The sequence below is a fragment of the Equus quagga genome, chromosome 6, assembly GCF_021613505.1.
Source record: "Equus quagga isolate Etosha38 chromosome 6, UCLA_HA_Equagga_1.0, whole genome shotgun sequence".
In the NCBI taxonomy this organism is placed as follows: domain Eukaryota; kingdom Metazoa; phylum Chordata; class Mammalia; order Perissodactyla; family Equidae; genus Equus; species Equus quagga.
Window position 1 is genome coordinate 58,412,707 of NC_060272.1, and position 24,651 is coordinate 58,437,357.

The 24,651-nt window shown below is 36.5% G+C and overlaps 1 protein-coding gene across 4 annotated transcripts; it reads right to left on the reverse strand.

Moving 5' to 3' along the window:
- Window positions 1–1,913: 1,913 nt before the first annotated feature.
- ESD (esterase D) lies at window positions 1,914–24,389 on the reverse strand. Of its 4 annotated transcripts, none has more exons than XM_046664791.1 (9): window positions 24,243–24,389; window positions 18,694–18,768; window positions 18,032–18,120; window positions 17,294–17,392; window positions 15,683–15,807; window positions 14,207–14,326; window positions 12,502–12,600; window positions 10,381–10,548; window positions 1,914–2,892 (listed from the first exon to the last, which is right to left on the reverse strand). In XM_046664791.1, exons 2-9 carry the CDS (start codon window positions 18,759–18,761, stop codon window positions 2,812–2,814), a joined length of 849 nt encoding a protein of 282 aa, XP_046520747.1. In that variant the 5' UTR covers window positions 18,762–18,768; window positions 24,243–24,389; the 3' UTR covers window positions 1,914–2,811. The 4 variants fall into 4 exon arrangements, with proteins under 4 accessions (XP_046520747.1, XP_046520748.1, XP_046520749.1 ...); XM_046664792.1 differs by lacking the exon at window positions 24,243–24,389 and adding an exon at window positions 23,941–24,236; XM_046664793.1 differs by lacking the exon at window positions 24,243–24,389 and adding an exon at window positions 23,742–23,880.
- Between the last annotated feature and the right edge of the window lie 262 nt (window positions 24,390–24,651).

The window sequence follows — 24,651 nt, forward strand, 5'->3', positions numbered from 1 at the left end:
GGAACTCAACTGCTACGCCACAAGGCCAGCTCCATGAGCCACTTATTGAAGCATCACACCTCACTCTCACTTCTAACTGGTCTAAGTGAGATACACTACTTGAATCTGTAAATGATGTGGCCACTGGAAATTTTATCCCCCTAAATAAGTACCCCTTCTAGAACATCAGGATCTTTTCTTCTTCATGCAGTTTATTTATGACCTCCACAGCATAACTACTTTTTAATGTAAACTTCACTGAAGTTTAACATGTATGAAAGTGTATAAATCTTAAGTTTATGGCCTGATGAATTTTCAAAGTGAAGACACTCATACAATAAGAACCCAGATGAAGAGTACCCCAAAGGGCCTCTCATGCTGCCCTGCAATCACCTCCCCTAGGGCCCCACTCCTCCTCCTGCTATGGTGACACCATCCTGACTTCTAACGCCACAGATCAGTTCTGCCTGGCTTGGAACCTTACATGAAATGGTATAAAACAATTTATACAGTATATAATTTGGCCTGGATTCTTTCACTCAGGATTATATTTGAGACCCCTCCATGTTGCTGCATCTAGTTGTGGTGTGTTCATTTTCATTAACGTAGACTGTCCCAATGTATGGATAATGTACGGATATACTCCAATTTTACCATTCAATTGTAGATGGATATTTGGATGTTTCTTGATTTTGGCTATTATGAGTAGTGCTATGGGCATTCTCGTACTGGTTTTATATGCACGTTTCTGTTGGGCCTACCTTGGAGGAGAATCATTGGGTTAGACGTATGTGTGTATTCCATCTCAGCAGACCCTGCCAGTTACACTCCCATTAGCAGGTCACCATACAGCCTTGCTAATACTTGGGATTTCTGCTATCTTAACTAGCCGTTCAGGTGGGTGTGTTGTGGCATTTTACTACAGTTTTTATTTGTATTTCCCTGGTCTTATTAAGCACATTTTCATGTTTATTACTCATACTTATATCCTATTTTGTGAAGTACCCATTTGAATCTTTTGCTCATTCTGTTGGTTTATCTTTTTTTTAAGTGAATTTGTGGGTGTTCTTTATATATTCTAGATACAAGTTCTTTGTCAGATATATATATTGTAAGCATCTCCACCCACTTTATGGCTGGCCTTCTTACTCTTAATGGTGGCTTCACTGTATTGTATTGTTTCTTAAAGAGATCTTAAAGAGGGTTTTACAACATTTATAACCCAGGAAATCTGTCAATTCCTTTACCTCCTTTCATACCTGATTCTGTCAGGGGACTTTCAGAAGCAGACAAAACTAGTATGGGGAGGTCATTCTTAGGTGGTTGTTTACTATGAAGTTGTTGAGACGGTTCCTTATAACATGAGAGACCTTGAGAGAGAATTTTTTCTGGGAGGGAAAACATCGTACACACTTAGACCTATGTAAGAATTCATGTCCGCCCAGGCCAGTATTTGCAGCACAGAAAAGCAAACTCAAATTTACGGCCTCCTAGATATCCTTGGCAGTCAATTCTGCGTTGTAACTGAAGGCTTCTGTCTTTACTGCACTCACATGAGCCAACTCCTCTTAATGTATGCATCTCCTACTAGTTCTTCCCTGATTAACACAATCATCTCAGGACCAGAATGTTTTTCTTTACAAAGGATTACCAACAACATGCAAAAAATTCATAAGCGGTTTTCCTTCTTAGAGGACACAGACTGGTTAGACTAGACCCCTTCGCGTGGAGCTCATTACAGGGCTCAGTCTCCACTACTGCTATTTAAATCATACTCATTTTCAATTTTTTAGTACAATCCAATTAACATTTAAATAGTACTAGTTTTATAACTTTAAGAACCTGACGTCTTCTTCAATTTCCATGTAATATGCATTCTTATGTAATGTTTAAAATGTATAACCTTTGTGCTGTTTAACAGAAAAATACATTTCTTTAAAACAATCAGATTTTATTTGTGTTTCAAAAGTTTGCCAATTATGTTCTTAAAGGAACACAGTTTGATATTTACAAATCTCTTCTGTAATGATTACTTTTGTAATGATTACTCTTGGCGTGTTCATCGAGCTAAATTTCTGTGTGTAACTAAAGGAAAAAAATCTGTGTTTATAGTAACATATGAAACATTTTCTCATCCAGCTATGATCAGATTGAATCTTATTATTTAATTTTTGTCTCTTGAGAGATGCTCAAAAACAATGTCCACAAATTTATTTGGCTCAATATATAAGACCGAAGTACATAAGAAGAGAAATATCACTGGATTGGGTTTAAGAAATCTGGCTTCTAATCTTAGCCATCCCACAAATAACTCCATTTCCTGTATAATGATGGGGAATTCACTTAACCTTCCTGAACCTACCTCCTTATTCAACAACTAACAAATATTTAATTAAATGCCTACTAGAAGCCAAGCAGTTGCTAGACACTAGAGATTATACATAACAATGAACATGACGAAGAACAGTCTATGCCTTCATAGGTTAAAGTCTGGCAAGGTGAGCAGTTTAGGCTAAATTACTTTTAAACCCTCTGCTCCAGAGTTTGTATTCTATGATTTGAATGGGATTACATTCATATTCTGTGACCTGAGGTCAATATAACAATGATTTCCAAATGAACTCAAAAAAGCTGTAAAGTATTAAGTATTTTATGAACACTGGTAAAATAACTTTTTAAATCAGAATCAGGTTTCCTATATCAGAAGGTGATTCAACTACTGAGTGAAGCGTTTTCAGCAGTATGAAATCCAATGTTTTGAAATCTTTTCCCCCTGCAATTATGTTTACTACAATTTTATCATCTTGAAAAGACTCTTTTATCTGAAGTTTTTCATGCATTCAGGTACTTTGCATGATGTCTGATGTGGTCAGCAATAAAGGTTGCAATGAAGTAGTAGCTGTGATCATAACCCTAGAAGACAAAAGAGAGAGATGGTGAGACATTTATCTACCATTCAGAAACATCAATATTAGGGACATTAAATATCTCTCATGTCACTTAATTTGCTTGTAAATAGTCAAAACCTTATGAGGAAGGTTTTAATCAAAATCAAGATTATACTTATACTTCAACATTTTCACTGAATATTAAAAGAAGAGCAAAAACTGAAGAAAAACTAAACATTCTGCATAGCCTAGTTTCTACATGCTGCCATTAACATGCAAAGAGAGGAAATAACACAATGATTAAATGCACAGAGTAAACGTGGTCATATCAGTAAGAACTAAAAGATTCAGAATTTAGAGAGCTTAGAAACATGGGCAAGAAGTTCCAACTCACAAAAGAAACTAACATCAGTAAGATAGAGAACATCAAAACACACAAAAAAGCACACATTTAACAATACAGAGAAAGAACTCAAAAATGCTTCACCATTGTTCAGGAAGTCAAACACAGCTATTATAAATCACATTAAGAATTCCACCTCCTACACAGTAAAAGTATTATCATATCTTTGAGGAAAAAGGAATAATTCATTAAACCCTGACATTCCTTAGCCACAAACCAAACTGGGTAAAAAGTCAGTAAATTCTTTTGAAAACTACCATGTAACAGAGAGAAGACGTAATGTGCCAAGCAGTTGAGCTGAAAGAGATCTCAATCTATCTAGTCAATTAAAACCCCTGACACAGGCAAATGGAGGGGCAATCCTTCCTTGGGGTGTCCTCTGAGTACCAGATAACAAGTAGTTTCCAAAGGAAAAAGAAAAAAAAGTTAAGGTGAGAAGAATGTAAGGGTGTTAAACACAGATAGTTTTTGGGACCCCCTCACCTCCCCAAACAATTAAAACACAAGGTGAAACAGACTGAAATAAAAGTCTAAGAAAAATTTTTAAAGTTTTATGTTAATCTAAGGAATGGTCTCTGATGGGAGAAAATGGACATTTTCCTAAGCACTTAAGAAACAAAAATAGACCTAATAAAAACATTACCTGGGTTTCAGGGAACGGGGCAAATCCCTAAGGTTTTTGATGAATCAGTAAATGTTCTCAACCTCTTACTTTCAGAGGTATGCAATGTATGTCTTGGGAACAGCAGTTAATAAAGAGTTCTGGCTTAAAGTCATCAAAGTAACTTAAAAGCAATCTGTCCTCTTCTTCGTGACCAAACAGAAGTGAATCTGACGGGAACACTGTCAAAATTAAGGCTGAGCCTTGGAATTATTTGGTTTCACACCTCTCAGTGATTAGACCAGTCCCAGTTAATTAAATTTAGAGCTGAAGGACAGTCTCTTATAGAAAGAAAGAAACTTGAAGGGCCAGACTCAGTGGCCTACTGGTTAAGTTCAGTGCACTCTGCTTCAGTGGCCAGGGTTCTGTTCCCAGGCGCGGACTTACACCACCTGTGTGTCAGTGGCCATGCTGTGGTGGCAACTCACATGCAAAAAGAGGAAGACTGGTAGATGTTAGATCAGGGTGAAGCTTCCTTAGCAAAAAAAAAAAGAAGAAGAAGAAAAAAAGAAAGAAAGAAAAACTTGAAGAAAAACATTTTTCACTCATGTAATTCTTGCATTGTTAAGAAGTTAAACAGGCCCATGATTTTCAGGCCACAAAACCTGTGAAATATACTACCAGGTAGTACCTGTCATTTTTCACACATGAAAAGATGGATCTGAAAATAGGCACAGATGCAAGAAAACAGATGCCTCAAAACACCTGTGGAACAAAAACTCTAATGTGACTGAGTATGCTGTATTTTTATGCTTAGTTTCACGAAGGTTCAGAGCCTTGCACAGTTTCAGGTACACAGTGGGTAGCCACCATTATTACTGTTATTTATTATTATTATTATCATATTAGAGAAGTCCCAGTTTAAACCAAAGTGACAGTTTTGACCTCTCAGGGGTGAACTGCAAGAATAACAGTGCATTTTATCTAAAATACAAGTCAAATGTCCTTAACTTCCATGATGATATTTAATGGAAGATCCATCTTTACGAGAAAATAGAAAATGCTTGTCATGAGGGACCAAGAAAGATTTTTTAAAACGTCAACATAAAGGCAAGAGAACACATCTGAAGTACTGGCATTCTGGTAGACAGAAGACGCTTACATAGTTAAAGCTAATTGTGTCATTCTTGACTAGTTTCAAGTTCTATTTACCAATATTATTAAATGGGGGAAGCTGCCTTCATTAAATTCTTTGAGTTGGTTTGGTACATTAAGTGGCTTGTGCAATTATGTCTATTTAGTGACACTTGAAAGGGCCCTACTTTCCTCTTCTACCTCACACTGGAAATGGAAAAATCCTCAGTAGCAAAACACTGACTGTTAGGGTATAAAAATAAATGAACGCATTCTTTTATTCTTCACTCAATTCTCAAAAAAGCAGCAATGCTCCAGCAGTTATGATGAGCATTTATTCTAACAGGCAGTGTTTTCCCACATATTTTCCAGATTCAATTAGGAGAGCTAAAATATGAATCCCCCGGTTACCAAGTCTTTTTGAGGACAAAGAAGAGGATTGGTGAAAGGTCTTCATTTGCTTATTTAATAAGCACTTCTGGAGAGTCTATGTGCTAGATAATTAAGCTAAGCATGAAGATACAGAAATGAATGCGAGATCCCTGCATTTCTGGAATTCTGTGCCATGTTCTTACTCTTCTCTAACAGGCAGACCCAGAAGCCAAAACAATCTGTGATTCTTCAAAAAGGGCCTAATACTTAAGGAGGTAGTACAGCCTTGTTTCGAGGTTTCTAGAAGTTAGCATTAGGTCACTAAAATTTTTCCTTCACTATGTAACTTCAATAACTAAAAATAAGACATACTAGGCCTCTCCACTTCAGACTAACGTTGGATCTTTGCGTATTAGCTATCAGAATTCTACTACCTAGTGCTTTTCAATTTAGATTCACTAAAGCCAAAACAGAAAAATTATATGAAGTAACAACCAAATAAATATCCCTATGCACTACCTCTCCCTCTCAATTTTTTTCTGACAGTTGACAGTATAAATATAGATTGTGGACATTTAACACTATTAAATAGAGGTAAAGGAATGAAGTTGGGTAAACCATGTACATAGTTGTATTAATTTTCTTTCTTTCTCCTCAGATCATTTACTTATATATACCCTCTATTATTTTCAGCTTATTTAATTCTTCACAGCTCCCATTTCAGAAAGAAACACAGCTATACTGTGCTTAGAATCAAATGATAAAGCAGATGATAAGACTCTCAGCCCCGAGCAATCTGAAGTCGGTGGAAGCTGGCCTGAAGATCTGCAAGCAGCCTTCTGCAGCCCCTGCCCAGGCATGTCCACAGAGTTTCTCATTCAATCACAACAAACCTAAACACGATCTGCTTCAGATTGTGCAGTTCATCCTTAACCTGACCTTGCTGGAGCAAAAGTGACTGAAAACTTGTGCCTGATCTAAAGATTGTGACTAGTGATGTCAATACTTTCTCACTTTTTTAAAAAAGAATTGAATGCTTTGTTTCATTCCTCATTAAGTATAGCCAACTGTGTTTTTTAGTTGCTTGGGATATAAGCATTCTAGAAATAAAAAGTTGATTTATTTTTTTCCTTCCAAGAATTTCAACAGTGTTCTAACTCTACAGCATTTTTATGACAAACCCTAGAAACCTTTCAGTCTTTTGCTGGCAGCTGAAACTTTGCAGTTGGTAGCAACAACAGAACTTCCTGGTACAGCCTCGAGGAAAGCAGAAGAGGCATCCGACACTGCTAGTGCCAAGAAGTTAAGTCATTTAGGAAAAAACATGGTTTGTTACCTCACATAGAGCTATAGTTACCATAGTTAAACCCACTGCTGTATTTATAATCAAATTGGTATCCGGATTCTCAAAGTGGGTTACTGATCTAAAACGTAATTCTAGTGATAAATGTTCACATTAATCTAAAAAAATTCTTATTTAAGGATAGATACTCAGAGACAACAAAGTAGATAGAATGTATTGGTTTTTGAAATTTTTTCCACATGATATACATATTGTTTACATGTTTAAAATATCAGGGAGATTCAAAAAACAGGGAGATTGCTTAGATCTGCTACAAAAGATAAGACAGATGGCAGGCCATGCACAATTTCTCCCTGTGCTGGCTCTAATTCCATCCCTTTGCTCCTCAGGAGCACTCCTCCACCGTGCTTGGGAACGGTTAAACAGATGACAGCAGGACAGTATTTGCAGTTAAATGACCTTGCTTCCAGTCCTGGTTCTACCATAAACTAGCTGTGTGACCTTAGAGAAGTAGGTTCTTTTCTGAGCCTGTCTCCTCATCTGTAAAACAGACCAACAGGAGCCATATATGAAAACCCACAGTGAACATTATACTTAATGGTAAAATACTGAAAGCTTTTCCTCTAAGTTTGGGAACGAGATAAGTATGCCCACATCAGCAACTTCTTTTTTTTTGAGGAAGATTAGCCCTGAGCTAACATCTGCCACCAATCCTCCTAATTTTGCTGAGGAAGACTGGCCCTGAGCTAACATCCATGCTCATCTTCCTCCATGGTTTATGTGGGACACCTGCTACAGCATGGCTTGATAAGTAGTATGCAGGTCTGCACCTGGGTCCAAACTGGGACCTCAGGCTGCCGAAGCAGAGTGCACAAACTTAACCACTATGCCACTGAACCAGCCCCTGGCAACTTCTATTCAACACAGAACTGGAAGTTCTAGCCACAGCAATTATGCAAGAAAAAGAAATAAAGCCATCCCAATTTGGAAAGGAAGAGGTAAAATTATCTGTTTGCAGATGATATGATCTTATAGTAGACAACCCTAAAGATTCCAAAAATAAACTGTTAGAGCCAATAAATGAATTCAGCAAAGCAGCAAGACAGACTCAACACACAAAAATCAGGAGCATTTCCATACACTAACAACAAACGATCTGAACAGGAAATCACAAAAACAACTCCCATTTACAACAGTATCAAAAAGAATAAAATACTTAGGAATTAACCAAGAAGGTGAAAGACTGTACAATGAAAACTACAAACACTGCTGAAAGAAATTAAAGACACAAATAAATGGAAACGCATCCCATGTTCATGGATTGGAAGACTTAATACTGTTAAGACATCAATACTACCCAAAGCAACCTACAGATTCAATGCAATCCCTACCAAAATTCCACTGACATTTTTTGCAGAAATAGAAAAGCCATCCTACAATTCATGTGGAATCTCAAGGGACCCCAAATAGCCAAAACAATCTTGAAAAGGAAGCACAAAACTGGAGGACTCATAGTTCCAGATTTCAAAACTTACTACAAAACTACAGTGGTCAAAACAGTGTGGTACTCGCATACATAGATACAGAGATCAATGGGACAGCAAGCCTAGAAACAAACCCTTGCATACATAGTCAAATGATTTTTGACAAGAGTGCCAAGACCATTCAACGGCAAAAGGACAGTCTTCAACGGATTGTGCTGGGAAAACTAGATATCCACATGCAAAAGAATGGATCCTTAAGCTAACCTAAATTAGACAAAAATTAACTCAAAAGGGCTCAAGGACCTAAATGTTAAGTCCTAAAACTATAAAAGTCTTAGAAGAAAATGTATAGCAAATGTTCCATGACACTGGACTTGGCAATGATTTCTTGGAAATGACACCAAAGGCACAACCAACAACAAGAGTGAAACTGGACTTCGTGAACATGAAAAGCAACTCAATGCAAAAACGGGCTAAGGACTTAGACGTTTCTCCAAAGATAAACAAATGGCCAATAAGCATATGAAAAGATGTTCAGCATCACTAATCATCAGGGAAATACAAATCAAAACCACAATGAGATAGATACTACCTCATGGCGATTAGGATGGCTACCATCAAAAAAAGAAAAGAAGTGTTGGCAAGGATGTGGAGAAATTGGAACCCTTGTCCACTGTTGGCAAGAATGTAAAACGGTACAGCTGCTATGGAAAACAGTATGGAGGTTCCTCAAAAAATGAAAAATAGAATCACCATCTCATCCAGAAATTCCACTTTTGGCTATACACCCAAAAAAAATGCAAGGAGGGATGTGAACGGATACTTGTACACCCACGCTTACACCAGCATTATTCACAACAGCTAAGATTTGGAAGCAAGTCAAGTGTCCATTGAGATGAATGGATAAGTAAAATGTGGTATAGACATACAATGGAATATTATTCAGCCTTCAAAAGGAAGGAAATTCTGACACATGCTACAACATGGACGAACCTGAAGAATATTATGCTAAGTGAAATAAGCCAGTCACAAAAAGACAAATACTGTATGATTCCACTTATATGAGATACTTAAACTAGTCGAAATCATACAGACAGAAAGCAGAATAGTGGTTGTCAAGGACTGGGGGTAGGTAGGAATGAGGAGTTAGTGTTTAATGGGTACAGAGTTTCAATTTCACAAGATGGAAAGAGTTATGGAGACGGATGGTAGTGATGGTTGCACAACATTATGAATATATTTAATACCACTGAAGTGTACATTTAGAAATAGTTAAGATGATAAATTTTATATATCGTGTTTTACCATAATAAAAAAAGTTGAATTAAAAAAAACATATGGACAGGATCGGAAATTCAGTCTCTCATTTGGTCATACAAGGATAAAATGAGCTAATGCTGTGAAAACATTTTGTAAACTGAAAGGTACCACATTGCACATTGATCTAGATTACTCTGAATATTTATCATTATAATTACATGTTTTAGATCAACGTGCTTGACATTACCCTTAAACATAAATAAAAATGTTTTTAAAAATCACCATCATGTACAATTTTGTGTTCACTTTTTATCCTGAAATAGTTTGTTTATATTATGTTCTAAAGGTTATGAATAAATAACTTTTAAAAAATAAAAGCAGAATTTCTTTAATTATAACTGTATTAGCATAGAGTCAGGTGAGTAGTAGTCAATAGTCCTAAGTTAAGGAAAATTTAAAATGAAAATTCAGTAATTATTCTTAAACAACTAGAAACACCAAGTAGCACAAGAGATAGATTAGCATCTAACTCAAACAATACAGAGTGCATATGTGTGTGTGAGGCTAAGTGAGCTGTGTACATAAAGTGAAGAGTAGTTAAGGTGGAAGCTTGTCCTTTTTATTCTACTGCAAAAATAGCTGCGTGTGTAAAGAAAGATATATCTAGTAATGCTGAAGATCAAGTACTATTGAAGCATTAAATTTCTTATTCACTGATTTTATAGTGGGACAGAAAATTGTAAATACTTTTCAATACCCAAACCTTTCCTATTTCTATGGAATTTCTTCTTAGGTATCATTAACTTAATACGAAAGCTTTCACTTTAAGCGTCTTATTATAATTAAAAAAAATCTTACTAGAGGTGGCTTGCTAAATCTAAAATAAAATTAAGAAAGTACTGCAGAATCTTGCTTTTTTAGTTATTTATAATAAGCTAAGGTTTCCTAGTACTTGCCTCTTGTAATCTAAAAACAACAGGGATTTTCTTTTCTGTACAGGCAGTTATGAAGTTATCAGGTAGTAACTGTCCATCTGAAAGAAACTGGTCCTCTTTTCCTTGATCAATTAGTATGTCCAGCTGAGAACCTGGATAGGACTTCACAAGATGGGTTGCATCATAAGCCTATAAAAAGAGGAGAAATACTGAAAAAAAATTTAAAAGTGTCCACTCCACAACATACTAGACTAGAACCAAATAGGGATTTAAAGTCATTTAAGCTCTAAGGCTGATTAAATTGGAAATATGCTTTTACGTTGGCTTGCCTGGTTTTTATTTATAAGGTCTTCAGAATTCTATTTCCCAATTATAGCCTCTTCCCCACTTTCAAGCAGTCGTAGCCCAGTGGCAAGAATTCTGTATCTCAAGCATTCTTCAGAGTACAGTCTTTTTTCTTCTAAACCTTTAAAGTTCTTAATCACCTCTCAACTCCAAAAATACCCATAATTTTTTTGTTTGTAAATCTCTCCACAAATTATTTCTTTTAACTCCATTAGCTTTTTCTATTTCTACATATTCTCTATTTCAAATAAACAGTTTATTTTATTTTTTCCTCTTTTCTTCTGGCTCTAATTCCAGACATAAACACATTCAGCTCTCTCTTCTGCAGTCTTTTGAACGGCACCAAACTCTGCTATTGCCACGAGCTTTCAGGAAGACTTGATTTGAATAATCTGAATAATATTATCAATTCCTCAAATGTATAATCTGAGGAGCTAAAATTTCACATTTTACCATCCATCTTTAAATATTCTTCATTATTCATATATATTCACTAACCACAACTTTGATGCATCAATCAAGACAAACAAAAACCAAAAAATTTCTCCTTCTAAAGTATCATGCTTTTTACGACTTGCTTTCTTTAATTTTAAAAGGGGACAGTGGAAGGGGATTTTTAAAGTCCAAATAGTTCTAAGTTCTGATTTGATAATTCTGCATAGCCTCCTTATTCCAACAGTAAATTAAATAATAGCCTAACCACAGCATAAAATAATAGAATCTACTGTCACTTGGAGAAAACTTATATAATGAGATTCCTTTATAGGTTACCCATGCTTCTACCTCTCCCCTCCCTCTTCCAATCAGTTGGTCTTTTAGCCAACTCTACCATTAGACCATAAGTCCCGTGTGGATGAGAAAGGGTCATCACCTTCATGACATAAAGTCTCAGAACCCCTCACAGACTCTGCACATGCGAGGGCTCAAAACACTGATATACCTGCACTGTCAGTTCTCAAAGTACTCAATAGTAATTATTTTCAGCATTCTTCCAATACAATAAAAATCCAAGCCAAAACAAAACTCTAATCTAGTGACTAAAGGATTAACCCTCCAGTCTGTTAGAATTTCAGTGACCAATCTTAAATAAAATGGGAGTCCATGTGTAAATAATCTTAAACATACAACAATAAGACAAAAAAAGGTTTTATTTTTCCACTCAAATATCTTCTACTTGTTAACATGCACGTGATGAGGAGTTCATCTGCAAAATACTCAAACTCTTGGTGGAATTTGCAAATAGCCCACTTCTGCACAAGAGTAAAAAGAGTCCCAGGAGAAAGGGACATTTTAATTTTCATTTTGAAGCATTTGCTCCTTTGCTTGAGAAAGCAATCTTGACACTGGGAATGTTCATATAAACATACATTACACAATATCTATTTTTAAAGTCTTTATTTAATTTAAAATCTAAATCTGAGAGATGCTGGATTTTGAAACAGACACACAAATATTAAAAAGTCAGGCCTTGTGGCTCCTACTGTATAACTGAGCACATACTTAACAAGAGGCAAAACTAAATTTAGTAATAATAAGTGGTATTTCTGGGTAATGTTAACTTAGAAATAAACATGTAAATTAATCATTATCAGAAAAAAAAATGTAGCCTCAGAATATCTGCCATAATTCAATCGGAAAATGTTTTTTTTTGTTATTGTTATATGTATACACTTTTGCTAATTAGTTTTAGCTCTGGATCCTTAACCTGAGTGAGCTAGGAATACCACATCTGTAGTCTGTTGCTTTTCAACAAATCTGAAAACTTAATGAGTATGAAGACAGCCACCCAGTACATACCTTCCATTTATTTTGATCTGTTCCCAAATATCCACTAAAGGCTTTTTTGCCCCAAGGACACAGCACTGGGTTGCAAATTGGAGCAAATGCTGACACAGACTTCAGAAACAAAGGAAATTTAAAAACAAGTTATATTTTGCTAAATCAAATGTGAACAGATATTTGCAACTTGCTTAAAAACTCAGAAGTTTATTTGACCTTGTTTATAAACTCTGACTTGCCATGAAAACCCCTGTGAACAATTTTCCTTCTGCTATATTACAGGCTTAGATTGTAGGCCTCTCCAAGGTACATCTTCTGTGTGTTCGATTAAGACAGCTAACAAACTCTAGGTGCTAAAATAATATGAAGCAATACATTACATTTTCATTAAATAAGGCACAAATGAAAGTTTATGATCAGACTTTCTACTCATTTTTTCCACTTAAAATTGATGAATAGTAACATAAAACAGTTCACGCCTACCTTTGTGAACACGTTATTAAATCCGAGACACATTATTTCTCTTAGTGCAAAGAAAGTACTGAGAAAAGTGCTTAAATATGGCAGAATTTTTAACACAATTTTCCCTTGCAGGACATTTTGTCCAGCTCAAAATGTCCATGAACATATTGGTCTATGCCAAATCGTTTTGGACAGGATCAAGTGTCTGTTAATCCAATTTTATGTTCTGTGCAATGTTGTTTTTTACAGGATAAGGTACAGAGATGGACTCTCAGTTTCAGAGTTCTTATCAATGTATATGTTTACTAATGTCTAATAGTTTTCTTAAAGGACAAAAACTCCAAATAAATTTGATTTTCTCCCTCAAACACAACAAATTGATTGCCTTACATAAAAAAAATGGGAAATAAACTCTTATTTTGAAAACCCACTGTCATCCCATGAATTAATTTAACTGTATAATAAACCTTACCAAAGAAAAATATTTGGTGCCACAGCAAGAAACTGCTATGAGAAATATTCTCATTTCTCAGTGGCACACCTGAAATGATTAAGAACTTGTTCCTAAGGGAAGGAAATGGCTTAAAAAAATCTTGAGGTTTCTGATAGCCCTGTGATTTTAAAGACAGAAGCAACCCTAAGATAATCATTGCCTCAACATTTCCTTTTTCAACACTATGGCATGCTGCTCTGTCCACTATGACATTCTACATACGGTGCTTATTCCAACGTGGCTCATTAAACACATGTAAAGCTATAAAGTTTCAAATAAATGAATGAGAAGGCTGAAAGTGATATTTTTCAATCAAGTTGCATTCCAATTTTCATCAGAGGCATTAAGATCAGAGATTTCTTAAACTTCTACAAATCATAAATATCTTCTTGTACCCGAGAACGTCAGTCAACTTTACAAAGATATTCCTAATAAAAATATAAGTAAATGATACATACTGCCACCATAACGTTCACCAAGAATAACCTTCAAGAAAAAAAAATACCTGGAAAATTACAGTTTGAATAGAAGCAACAAAAATTGCTTTATAATATTTCTAGTAGACCACTGTGATAGAGTTCCTACTTCTGTATTATACCTTGTGTGGTCAAATTTAATAGTCTTCCCCCACAACACCTTGAAATTCCAACAGTAGAAAAGTTTACTCCCAATACTAAAACAATAATATCCTAATTTCAATCTTTGAAAGTTCCTAATATTATATTATCAAAGAGAAATATTCATTACAAGAAGCTTAGGTAATCTTACTTTGTATTTTCCAGGATTCTTCAAAGCACAAATCAGAGCTCCATGGCCTCCCATGGAGTGGCCAAAAATAGACATCCTTTGGGGGTCCACTGGAAAATTGGAATTTATGAGTTGGGGAAGCTGGAGAGAATTTAACAGTGTGACAAAAGATATGAGAGAAATAAGTTGAGACTTTTACAAAGTCATATAAAATAATTACAGAATTAACACTTCTAAATCACAGTCTTACAACAGTTTGAACTAGTAAAGATAAAAAAAACTCCGGTAGGGGCTGGCCCCGTGGCCGAGCGGTTAAGTTCGCGCGCTCCGCTGCAGGCGGCCCAGTGTTTCGTTGGTTCGAATCCTGGGCGCGGACATGACACTGCTCATCAAACCACGCTGAGGCAGCGTCCCACATGCCACAACTAGAAGGACCCACATCGAAGAATATACAACTATGTACCGGGGGGCTTTGAGGAGAAAAAGGAAAAAATAAAATCTTTAAAACTAGTAAAGATAAAAAAAACTCCGGTAGACCATGATTATTAATATATCACTGGAGAATATATGGTAAATCCTCCTTAGGAAAGCAACTTAAGATGATGATGCAGAAAGAACCTTTAAATTGTTCTGAATTTTTGACCTAGCAATTTCACTTCTTGGAATGTATTCTAAGGGGAAAGTCCTTGGAATAGAAAAAAAATTATACACAAAGATAATCAATGCAGTAAAATTTATTATGGTAAAAAATATATGTATATACATAAATATCCTACATTAGGAAAATGTAAATTATGGCATATGACAGAATATTATGCAATTATTAAAGCTGTTACAGATAGATTAGATTTGAAAATATTTATTTTATACAATTAAAAAAAGAACAACAAAAAGTTTTACAATTATATTAAAATTAGTCATACCAAAAAAGCGTGGACTATACTAAAACATACAAAACATAGTTGTTGTTTGAGTTGATAGAATTATGGGTAATTAAAATTTTATATTATTGTTTCTGAGATTTTATGATATACAAAACATCACATAAAATTAACAAAATCATATAAAATTTAGAAAAATGCATAAACTGAATATAAATATTATTGAAAGAAGCAATGCTTATCACTTACTTATCCTTTCTGACTAAGCCTTGGTTAACACTGTAAAATATGTCTGAATGAACCAGCTGCCAGAGAAATGTAAGTTTTTTCATATACTATTTTCTTTGCATAACCTGGGTAGTACATATGGGTATCGATATAATTATTAAACTCTTTAAAATTGTACTTCATGTTAAGTTGAATTGCAGTAAAAAAAGACTATAGTACTAGTAAACTTAGGAATTTTCACTAAAGTAATTAATAAATATGTACCAAATAGATTCAACAACACCAAAGCCTAGTTTAAAATTCTCAGTACTGGAAGGACTTTGTGTCCAAAATCAAACTTCTGGCAATCATCAATTAATAATTACAGAATAAAATTAAATTAAATTACCTCCTCTGTTACATAAGAGTACATCCTATAGTTAGTTTTCCAAGGATCTTCAGTGGCATCCACATAAAACCCAGCACCAGTGCCAAAGTCCCAGCTCTCATCTTCTCCTTTAATATTGCAGCCACCTACCAAGGAAAAATCTTGTGGTTTCATCTACTCGATAGTGATGGCCCATGTTTAATAACACACTTTTAAATGAACCTGAAAGTTCATTTGCATTAGGGCTGTTCACCAAATATTGTGGGCTCTCTGCCTTTTGGGGTGCATTATGTCTTGGCCCTCTTGAATGGGGCCATGTGAGTAGTTCTACTCAATGAGGTGAGAAAGGGAATGCCCTTCCAGGCTGGGGTATTCACTGTCAAGGAAAGGCACACTGGCTTTCTTTGTTGAAGTGCCCTCGTACGGACTCTGGATGTATGTGCCCTCACTCTGTTTTACCTGTCAAAGGGCTTATATCCTCTTTTCATCTTTCAGAAACATGTTGAGATTCCTTCTCTGATGACCCTCCCCCATCATCAACCCTCTTGAATTCTCCTTACCACTGTGGTCTTAGAAGGGAAGGGAGACAAATGCTTGTGCTCAATTCACTATTTTGAAAGGGAAACGTCTTCTTATGTACTCTAATATCATTTCATCCATACTTCCCCTATTTACTCATTCCCCAACGAGATTTTCTTATATTCTTTTTTTTATTAGGTTTTATTTTATATACTTGCATATAGTTAAAAAGTCAACCATTGGGATTTTTAATACAATTATAGTAATATATAGAGTAATATGAGGGAAATGACCTCTTCATAATACTCCGTCTACCCATCCAGGAACACGGCATTTTTCCATTTCTTCAAGTCTTCAGAATTTACAATCTTTAGCAAATTTCATGTTTTTTTAAAAAAATAAATAAATCTTCATATTTTTAAAGTTTATTCCTAGGCATTTTATATTTCTGATGCTATTTTGAATTAAGCTTTTTATTACATTTCTAGTGAGACATGTTTTACTTTCGCATAATATGGCTTGTGAAAGAAAATGCACTACTTCCCAAGGTCAGCCATTTAACTTCCAGTTAATTTTAGTTGCCATTTAAATTCCATTCCCTGACACTTCTATAGTCACAACATAAGTTTTAACTCTCTAATGGGTTGAGTTCTTAAACATAGGATATTCTCATTCCTCTAACGTAAACATTCTAATTATTTATATTAAAACTTTAACTATGATTGTTGATTGACGGTGAACAGAGACGAGAAAAGACATAATTACCATATGACAAGACAGTTTACCTATGGAAGAGAAAAATTTCTTATGCATTTAGTGCTATTTTGACACTAGTGCCAATATGATGTATTAATTGAGTTGTTCAATCTCTGTTTTCAAGTGTTTTAATCTACAAAATGGGAATAGCAAAACTGTTCCCTCCTAAGAGATGTCATGAGTGAAGTTCAGTGAGAAAAATTATAGCATGGTATTCTAGAGTCATGATGTCACTTGAAAGATTGAGATAACAGCAAAAATATGAACTGAATTATATAGTGTATCTATTATACCACTTATAACTTAGTCTTAAAGATTTAGATTTGTACAAAGGATCTCTGGAACAAGAACACTTACGAGGGCTGGTATCTGGAGCGATGACAACAAGGCCATGTTCTGAGGCAGCCTGATGATAACCAGATTTTGAAATAAAATTTTGCTCTGTGCAAGTTAAACCTGAAGATAAGAAATATTGTTATCTCATGCTATACTGTGAATGATTTATAAAGTCTCATCATTTTATAATACAGAAAACCAAGCTTGCTTGGTATTAAATTTTTTTTTTTTAGAAATAATTCTGAAGACATTAAAGTTCCCTTTCTCATAAGATTTATAACAGTATTAATCTAAGAACTGTCTTAGGTTAAATGTTTTTGTGATTTTCTAGATCATTGCCAGAGAAGATCCATGGACTCCAATTAAAATATTCTAGAGAAGACCATAAGAAGTTACTTTCTGTGGTTTCTAATTAGTGTATCATGGTATTCTGGTTTTACCTAATATTATTCTATTTGGGTGGTAAAGTCCAGAAATTCTTGAGTAGGTACAACATAGGTAAACAACTTTTCTAAGTTTTTGCCATTGAGTCCAGAACTTTAGATTCTCTGCTAAATTACTTGGTCTAATTTTAGAAGAAGTGAAATAAATGTAATTCAGTAGGTCTGAAATTATTCTCAGGATAAAGTAAGAGTAGAGTACGACAGGTGCCTAAAGTCTTTTATAAATGGCTCAGAAAGCATACCAATAAGTCAAAATAAAAGAGTAAGATAAAAGAAAAAGAAATTCCTTTATAAAACTCAAATGCATAACACTTACCAGACAGCCAGTATAGGGCAGGGCACTTTCCAGTTTCTGCCTTTGGTGGTAAATAGACTGCAAATTTCATTTTGCAGTTCAGTTCAACACTGTAATTTTAACAGCCACAATAAAAAAATCAATGCCCCTCATTAGTCAAGAGGGAAACATAAAATAAGTGATTTAATGTCCAGAATAAGTGATTCTACCAACATTTAAGAAATATCCCTTAGCCCTTAAAGAAGGAATGTGGCCAATTTAGCATATTGATCTATTAAGCAACCTGAGCCTATACTCTGCATGGCACATAGTCATTTTGAGCAGAGTAAGAGAACAAATGCAATGTCCTCAGTGTAGCACTAATATTATTAAAAGAAAAATTGTGTCCATTTCTAAAGAGGTGAATGAAATAACAAATTGGCTTTTAGAAAAAATGAATTCTAAAGATCTTAAATTACATGTTTGCTAATGGGCACTGAAATGTACCACATCCTTAATTTGTTCTTTATCACTAATATCTTATTACAATCACTAATATCACGACTAGGTAATTTTGATAAAACCACAGGAATTTTTCCACGTAAACAGTAATTCACGCAACAATGATCTTTCATGGGCTTAGAGAATCAAATAGATGGAAGCAGAATGAGATACATCTAAAATCCTATCTTGTTGGTAGTTACCTGTCATGTTCAAAAACTTTCTGCAATCCCCCAAAGCACTTGTTGCTGGAAATCTGTTTCAACGCCATTCTTCTCCTATTAGTGAAGATTAATCTCATTAATTTCTAGAGAATTAGTTCCTGAAAAATTTGAAACAAAACTAACTGTTTTCAGACAACTTATCCAAACATACAACTGTTTTCCACCTACAATATTTTTTCACATGTTAATTTTCTCTGATAAATAATATTAAGAAACTTTCATGCACACATTTACACTTGTTACTCACTTTAGAAACCTTTAGTACTTTGGTATGTTATCACTAATTTATTAAAAAGTTTCTTTTTTCCTTTTGTGGACTGCCCCAAATTCTTTTTAGAAAGAGGCAGAATAAAATAAGTAACTAACTGATTACTTAGCTTAGAAGATTAAAAATTGTTAATAGTTTACCTGTAAACTGTAACAAAGGAGTCAAGGAATTGACATGACTGATTACGGTTGATTTTAAAATGGGAGGAAAATGGGAGTGCAATAATAATGATTTTGATAATAATAACATAATATTTATCCAACATTTACAGTGTGACAGGCATTTTTCTATATGCTAAACCAGATCGAATTTCTCATTCTATGAGTTTTTCAGAGAAAGTGATATGCGACTTTCAGATCAACATTTCTCCTTTTAAAACAGACCAACAAGTAAAACATAAGGCTGTTTTAAGTGAATTGCAGGTGCCGCTTGTCCTTGGAAAATTCTCGATTTTGGTAATTATTTTCTCTTCAACAAATCTTTTAAATTTTCATAAATAATTTAAACTTAAATGTTAAAATGCCACACATTAATTTTTTATAATACATACAAAAAAAACCCCTGGAAAACCATCTTTATCATAAGTATCTGTTGATTCTGATTCCCTTCCCCTCCCTATAAAATCAGTAAGCTGTATACATTAAATAAAAAATCCTCAGATAATCAGGAATAGGGATTACCACTCTGGTGCTCTTCTCAGTGAAATATTCTACCATGTGCTGATGAGTTGCAATGTTAGAGTTACTCTAAAAAGATATGTAACAATAATCTTAAAAAGCTAATTTTGGAAATGTCTTTGCAAAATTCTAAATAAGATTAGTTTCAATCATATGTTTAAGTAATCTCCTCAATAAATCTAAATACTCAGCTTTGCATGTGACAGCTGGGATTTGAACCAGAAAATCTGACCTCAGAGCCCCTACTCTTTGCTGCTATGCTCTCCTGCCTCCCAGAGAGTCTTTAAATATTCTTTTTTTTCCCCCAGACACTCTTAAGATTAACTAATTTTACAGGATTAGGGGATTTCAATTACACACAGAGAAATTACCTTCTATTCACAGGTTTATGCTTTTAATCTATAAAAGATCAATTCTTAAACAACAAATTGCTCACAAGATGTTATTAATTATTGAATACTAATTTCAGCTATTCTTGTTCATGATTCTTTCTTAAAAAGGAACTAACAGAGATACATGTATAATTTTAACATATATACACAAGAGACCAAGGAATACAATTATTTACTGAATTATTCTACAAGGAAATCCTATTTTCTTAAACCTAGCAGGGACTATGTCTGCTTTCCCAAAATATGGTACACTGAATACATATCTAGTACATAAGAGGTCCTAATAATTACTTGTTGAATTAATGAATAATTTATTTTTTTAACTTCCATCAATTATATGAAAGTTTTAAAAATTAGCTTCTCCTTTATTGCTGTTCTTCTATATTTTGTTATTCAACTAAATTAGTAAACCACAACTAGCCTATTTCTTCTGCTCTTTGAATGTTCTTTAATTAAAATTTAAAACCAAATACTTCCCATGTGGCCAAAGAAAACAAAGTTAAAATAATGTCTTTTAAATTGGTAGGATGAACTAAAAACATAAAATCAAAGCTTTTAAAGTTTTTTCCCCCAACCATCCATTTTAGAAACCACCTTCAACTATAAATCAAGAAAAAAGTTAGGTTCAATAAAAAATATGACATAAGCTAACAACTAGATATACTACGAGATATGTATGATATGATGGACTAGCTGATTACCTTTCTCACTAAAATTTTTCTATGTGAAAAATAACATTTTAAACCAAGTTATTAGATTTTTTCATTCAACTTTCAAACACATAAGGTACACTAAGACACTATCCAACTGCTACTGCCTTTTTTTGTCTGCACCAAAGGGTAAATGATCCTGAAAAAGAAAAAGACCAAATGCTTTATAAACAGGACATACTTTTCACAACAAAGGTTATGCACACATGTAGAGTACACTACGCACTCTCAAAAGAGACATCATCTTCTCTTGAGGGTGGTGACTGTCTGCCCTGGATATGGCAGCGTGGAAAACACAGCTGAGGGAACAGCATCACCACTTCACCTTGGCCCTTAAGCTAATTACCCGAAGACCCATTTTGCCACAAGGCCTAGTGGTTGCTCAAAAACTTTTGCTGGAGTAAGATTCCTATGAAGAAAGTTTTTGTTTTAAAAAAAATTTTAAAAACGTTTTAAACTGTAATTTGGAAGTATGAGATATGGTCAACTGCTGAGAGCGAAGAAAACAGGAGTGGGGACTAGAAAAGCAGAGAGAGATACAAAGCCTAGACCTGCCTGACGAAGGCGCGAAGACCAAACTTGGAATGCAGGGAGGAAGAAGGAGGGAAGAGACGAGGACCTAGGAATACTGGGTTGACTGGCTAGAAAGGATGAACTGGTGAGAAAACTGAGTTTATGAATGACACTGAAGTGACTGATACACTAAATAAATAGAAACTTATAAGCGTCATTTGTCTGACAGATGTTTCACTTAGGTTCTAGAAGAGAGATGGTGTGAGAGATGGAGTGACAGAGGAGGGGAGAATAACACCCACTCCGCCCTGAAAAATCCAGAACAATCTCAGTGTCAGTGCGAGTTACACAATTTTCCTCGAGCATCAATACAATGAACATCAATATTCTTTAGAAAAGAAAGGTTCTCTCAGTGCATGGTACGTGCCAGGCCAATCAGGTATAAACTATCAAAGACAAAGTCAGCTTTATTCACAAAGTGTCCACTCCCCCAAAAGGCCAAATGGTCAAATCTGACTTTTCTTCCCTTTGCTTATTGAAGCTAAATGTCATCCACCTCCAGAAATCTGTGTTCTCTGTATCTTTACCCATTCTTTCCTCCTTCTTTCTGATGAGTCTCTCTGCCTGTGTTTTTGTTACCATTTTCTCAGACTTCTTGCACTTGATCCCTTTCTTCATTTTGGGTCCCACTCCACTCGCTCTTAACAACCTACACAGGTCTCCCTAACATCTCGGGATCACGGCACTGCTGACCAACGCTTTTTTGTTCAAACTCTCTCCTCAGTGAAAACTCAGGATGTGAGTTCCCTTCCGTTCTTTCTCTTTCTCCTCCCATCTCCCTCTCCTTTTCTCTTCACACACACACTTTAACTCCTAACTCTTAGTTTCAACTACATCTTCTGAGTGGAAAAATCAAAATCTGCATCTCGAGATCATTTTCAAGCATTTGTGCCAGAATTTAAATTTCTTGCTGGACCCTTCTAACAAAATATGCTACCGGCTAATAAAACCCAACACATCTAAAATTAAGTTTTTATCTCCCATCTTCGAACCATTTTTCTTTCCTTTTTTGCCTCTCTTTCCACCCATGCTTATCTTACCCAATCTACGTCTGAAATGTCTTAAAGTTACCCCTTCTTTGAATTCCCACTGCCACTATCCTAATTAAACACAAGAAATTAAAACTTAGCCTGCTACCTTGTTTCCTTCCTTCCACTAAAACCAATCCCGCAGGGAAGCCCAAGGCTTCAATCTATTTGACGTACTGCTCAATGGATACCCATACAATTCACATCTTGAGGCACAACATGGCCGACATGATATTGTTAGTCGTTATGTTTTTTATTTTTAAAAATTGTGACAAAAAAAACACATAACAAAATGTACTGTCTTAACCATTTTTAAGCATATAGTTCAGTGGTGTTAAAATACAGTTATGGGTGTTGGCCCGGTGGTGCAGTGGTTAAGTGCGCACGTTCTGCTTCTTAGTGGCCCGGGGTTCTCCAGTTCGGATCCCAGGTGCGGACATGGCACCACTTGGCAAGCCATGCTGTGGAAGGCGTCCCACATATAAAGTAGAGGAAGATGGGCATGGATGTTAGCTCAGGGCCAGGCTTCCTCAGCAAAAAAGATGAAGATTGGCAGCAGATGTTAGCTCAGGGCTGATATCCCAAAAAAAAAAAAAAAAAAAAGGAAAAGAAAAAAAAACCAAAACATAGTTGGCTTGCCCACATTAACCAACAGATGAGAAATGCCTGACCACCTCCAGGCTGCTCCTACAGGTGCAGAGAGCTAATCCCACTGCGCTGTCAGGCTAGTAGCTGAAACGGAAAGCAATGCAATTAATTATACTGTGCGGTATAAGTTTTTCAAGTTTGATGCCATTAAAACTTCCTAAAATAGAAACTACGGAGAACTGACAAAAAGATAAACACGGATGAATAAAAGGCCACATATACTTCAACCACATTTTAACTGTGTACTAAGCATAGTCTCTTTTCCTTCATAAAAACTCACATGGCTTGCCCATATATGAATTTTTAATCCACCCTGGGGAAAAAAACCATAGCATCCATGAAGTCCAAACACCTCAACTTGGCTCTCAAAATTGTCTTCCGTGGTCCCACAGTATTTTTCTGGCCTAACTTGGTATCATCTTAAGGTAGTCAAACTCAATTACGTATACTTCTAGTATAGCCTGGATGTTTCCACGGGATGTCTTCACTCAATGCTGTGGGATAACGGTTTTAGAGAAGGTTCTGGAGCCAGACCCTTCGGGTTCCAATCCTGGCTTCCCCACGTACTACATGACTTCGGGCAAACTACGTAATCTTTCACGCCTCATTTCCCCGTCTGTAAAGTGGGGATAGAATACGACCAATTCGATAGGGCTGCTCCGGCTTGAAAGGAGTTAATTTACGAACTGCTTAAAAGACGGCCGGCAATACGCACCATTTTCAAACATTACCTATTAGTATTTCCGCAACCTCGAACGCCCTCCTCCACGGCCCGCTCAGACCCCACCTCCCTGACGACCCCCTCGGCAACGACCCGCAGACCCCTGCAGAGCCCCGACCCGGCGTTCACACCCGAGCCCGCTCCACAGCGCCGGCGCCCGGGGAGCTGCCCCCGCTGCGGGCCTGTCTCCTCAGGACACCGGGACACACCTCTAGTCGCGGCGGGGTCAAGGGCGAGAAGAGTCTGCGTAAGGTGGACAGAGCTAGATAATCGGAGCGGGCACGTGAGAAACGCGCAGCTTCCCCTTGGAGAGCGCGCGCCCGGGTTACACGCTCGAGGAAGCTCAGTGGGCAACAGGGATGCGGGACGCGGCCGCTGTCTCCGTGCTCGTGCCTGCGGAACTCGCAGTAGGCCTCAGCGTCCACCCGGAGCAGGACCCGCGGTGTCTCCCGTGCGGCCCGAGACCCAGGGGACCGCGGACTTCCGGGCCTCTGCCCAGGCCCAGTCTTACCTCGACGGCCGCGGCGGAAAGAGAAGCAGTGGGAACTTGAAGGCGGGGCCTCAAGATGGCCGCCGGTGCCACCGCCTGGGCCTCGCCCCCTCTAGGGCTCACCCTCCATCGGGCCCGCACACTCTCGGGTCCTAACGCCGGAGCCGCTTGTCCTCGGCTCCGCCCTCCTACAGTCCCGTCCCCCGAAGGCTCCGCCCCCACAGCCCCCGCCCCTCCCTCACCTCTTGCTTCTCCGCAGCCAGCAGGTGGGCACCTCTTCCTCCTGCTTCTGGGCCGGGTTCCTTGGTCAAGGACCCGCTGCCTGGTGGCACGTACTCTCCCCAGAAGCCGGAGGATAAGGCAGAAAGCTTGAATAAACCTGAGGTCTGCCCCACTTACTTCATGAAAAGGGTTTCAAGTAACTTTTTGA

What these genes read in the sequence shown, in the direction of transcription:
- ESD (XM_046664791.1), bottom strand. Translation starts at nt 18,761, where the DNA reads ATGGCGTTGAAACAGATTTCCAGCAACAAGTGCTTTGGGGGATTGCAG. An exon ending in TGCCCTATACTGGCTGTCTG is followed by an intron (nt 17,393 to 18,031) that starts GTAAGTGTTATG and finishes TCTTATCTTCAG; the next exon opens with GTTTAACTTGCACAGAGCAA. An exon ending in CAGATCAAAATAAATGGAAG is followed by an intron (nt 10,549 to 12,501) that starts GTATGTACTGGG and finishes CTCTTTTTATAG; the next exon opens with GCTTATGATGCAACCCATCT.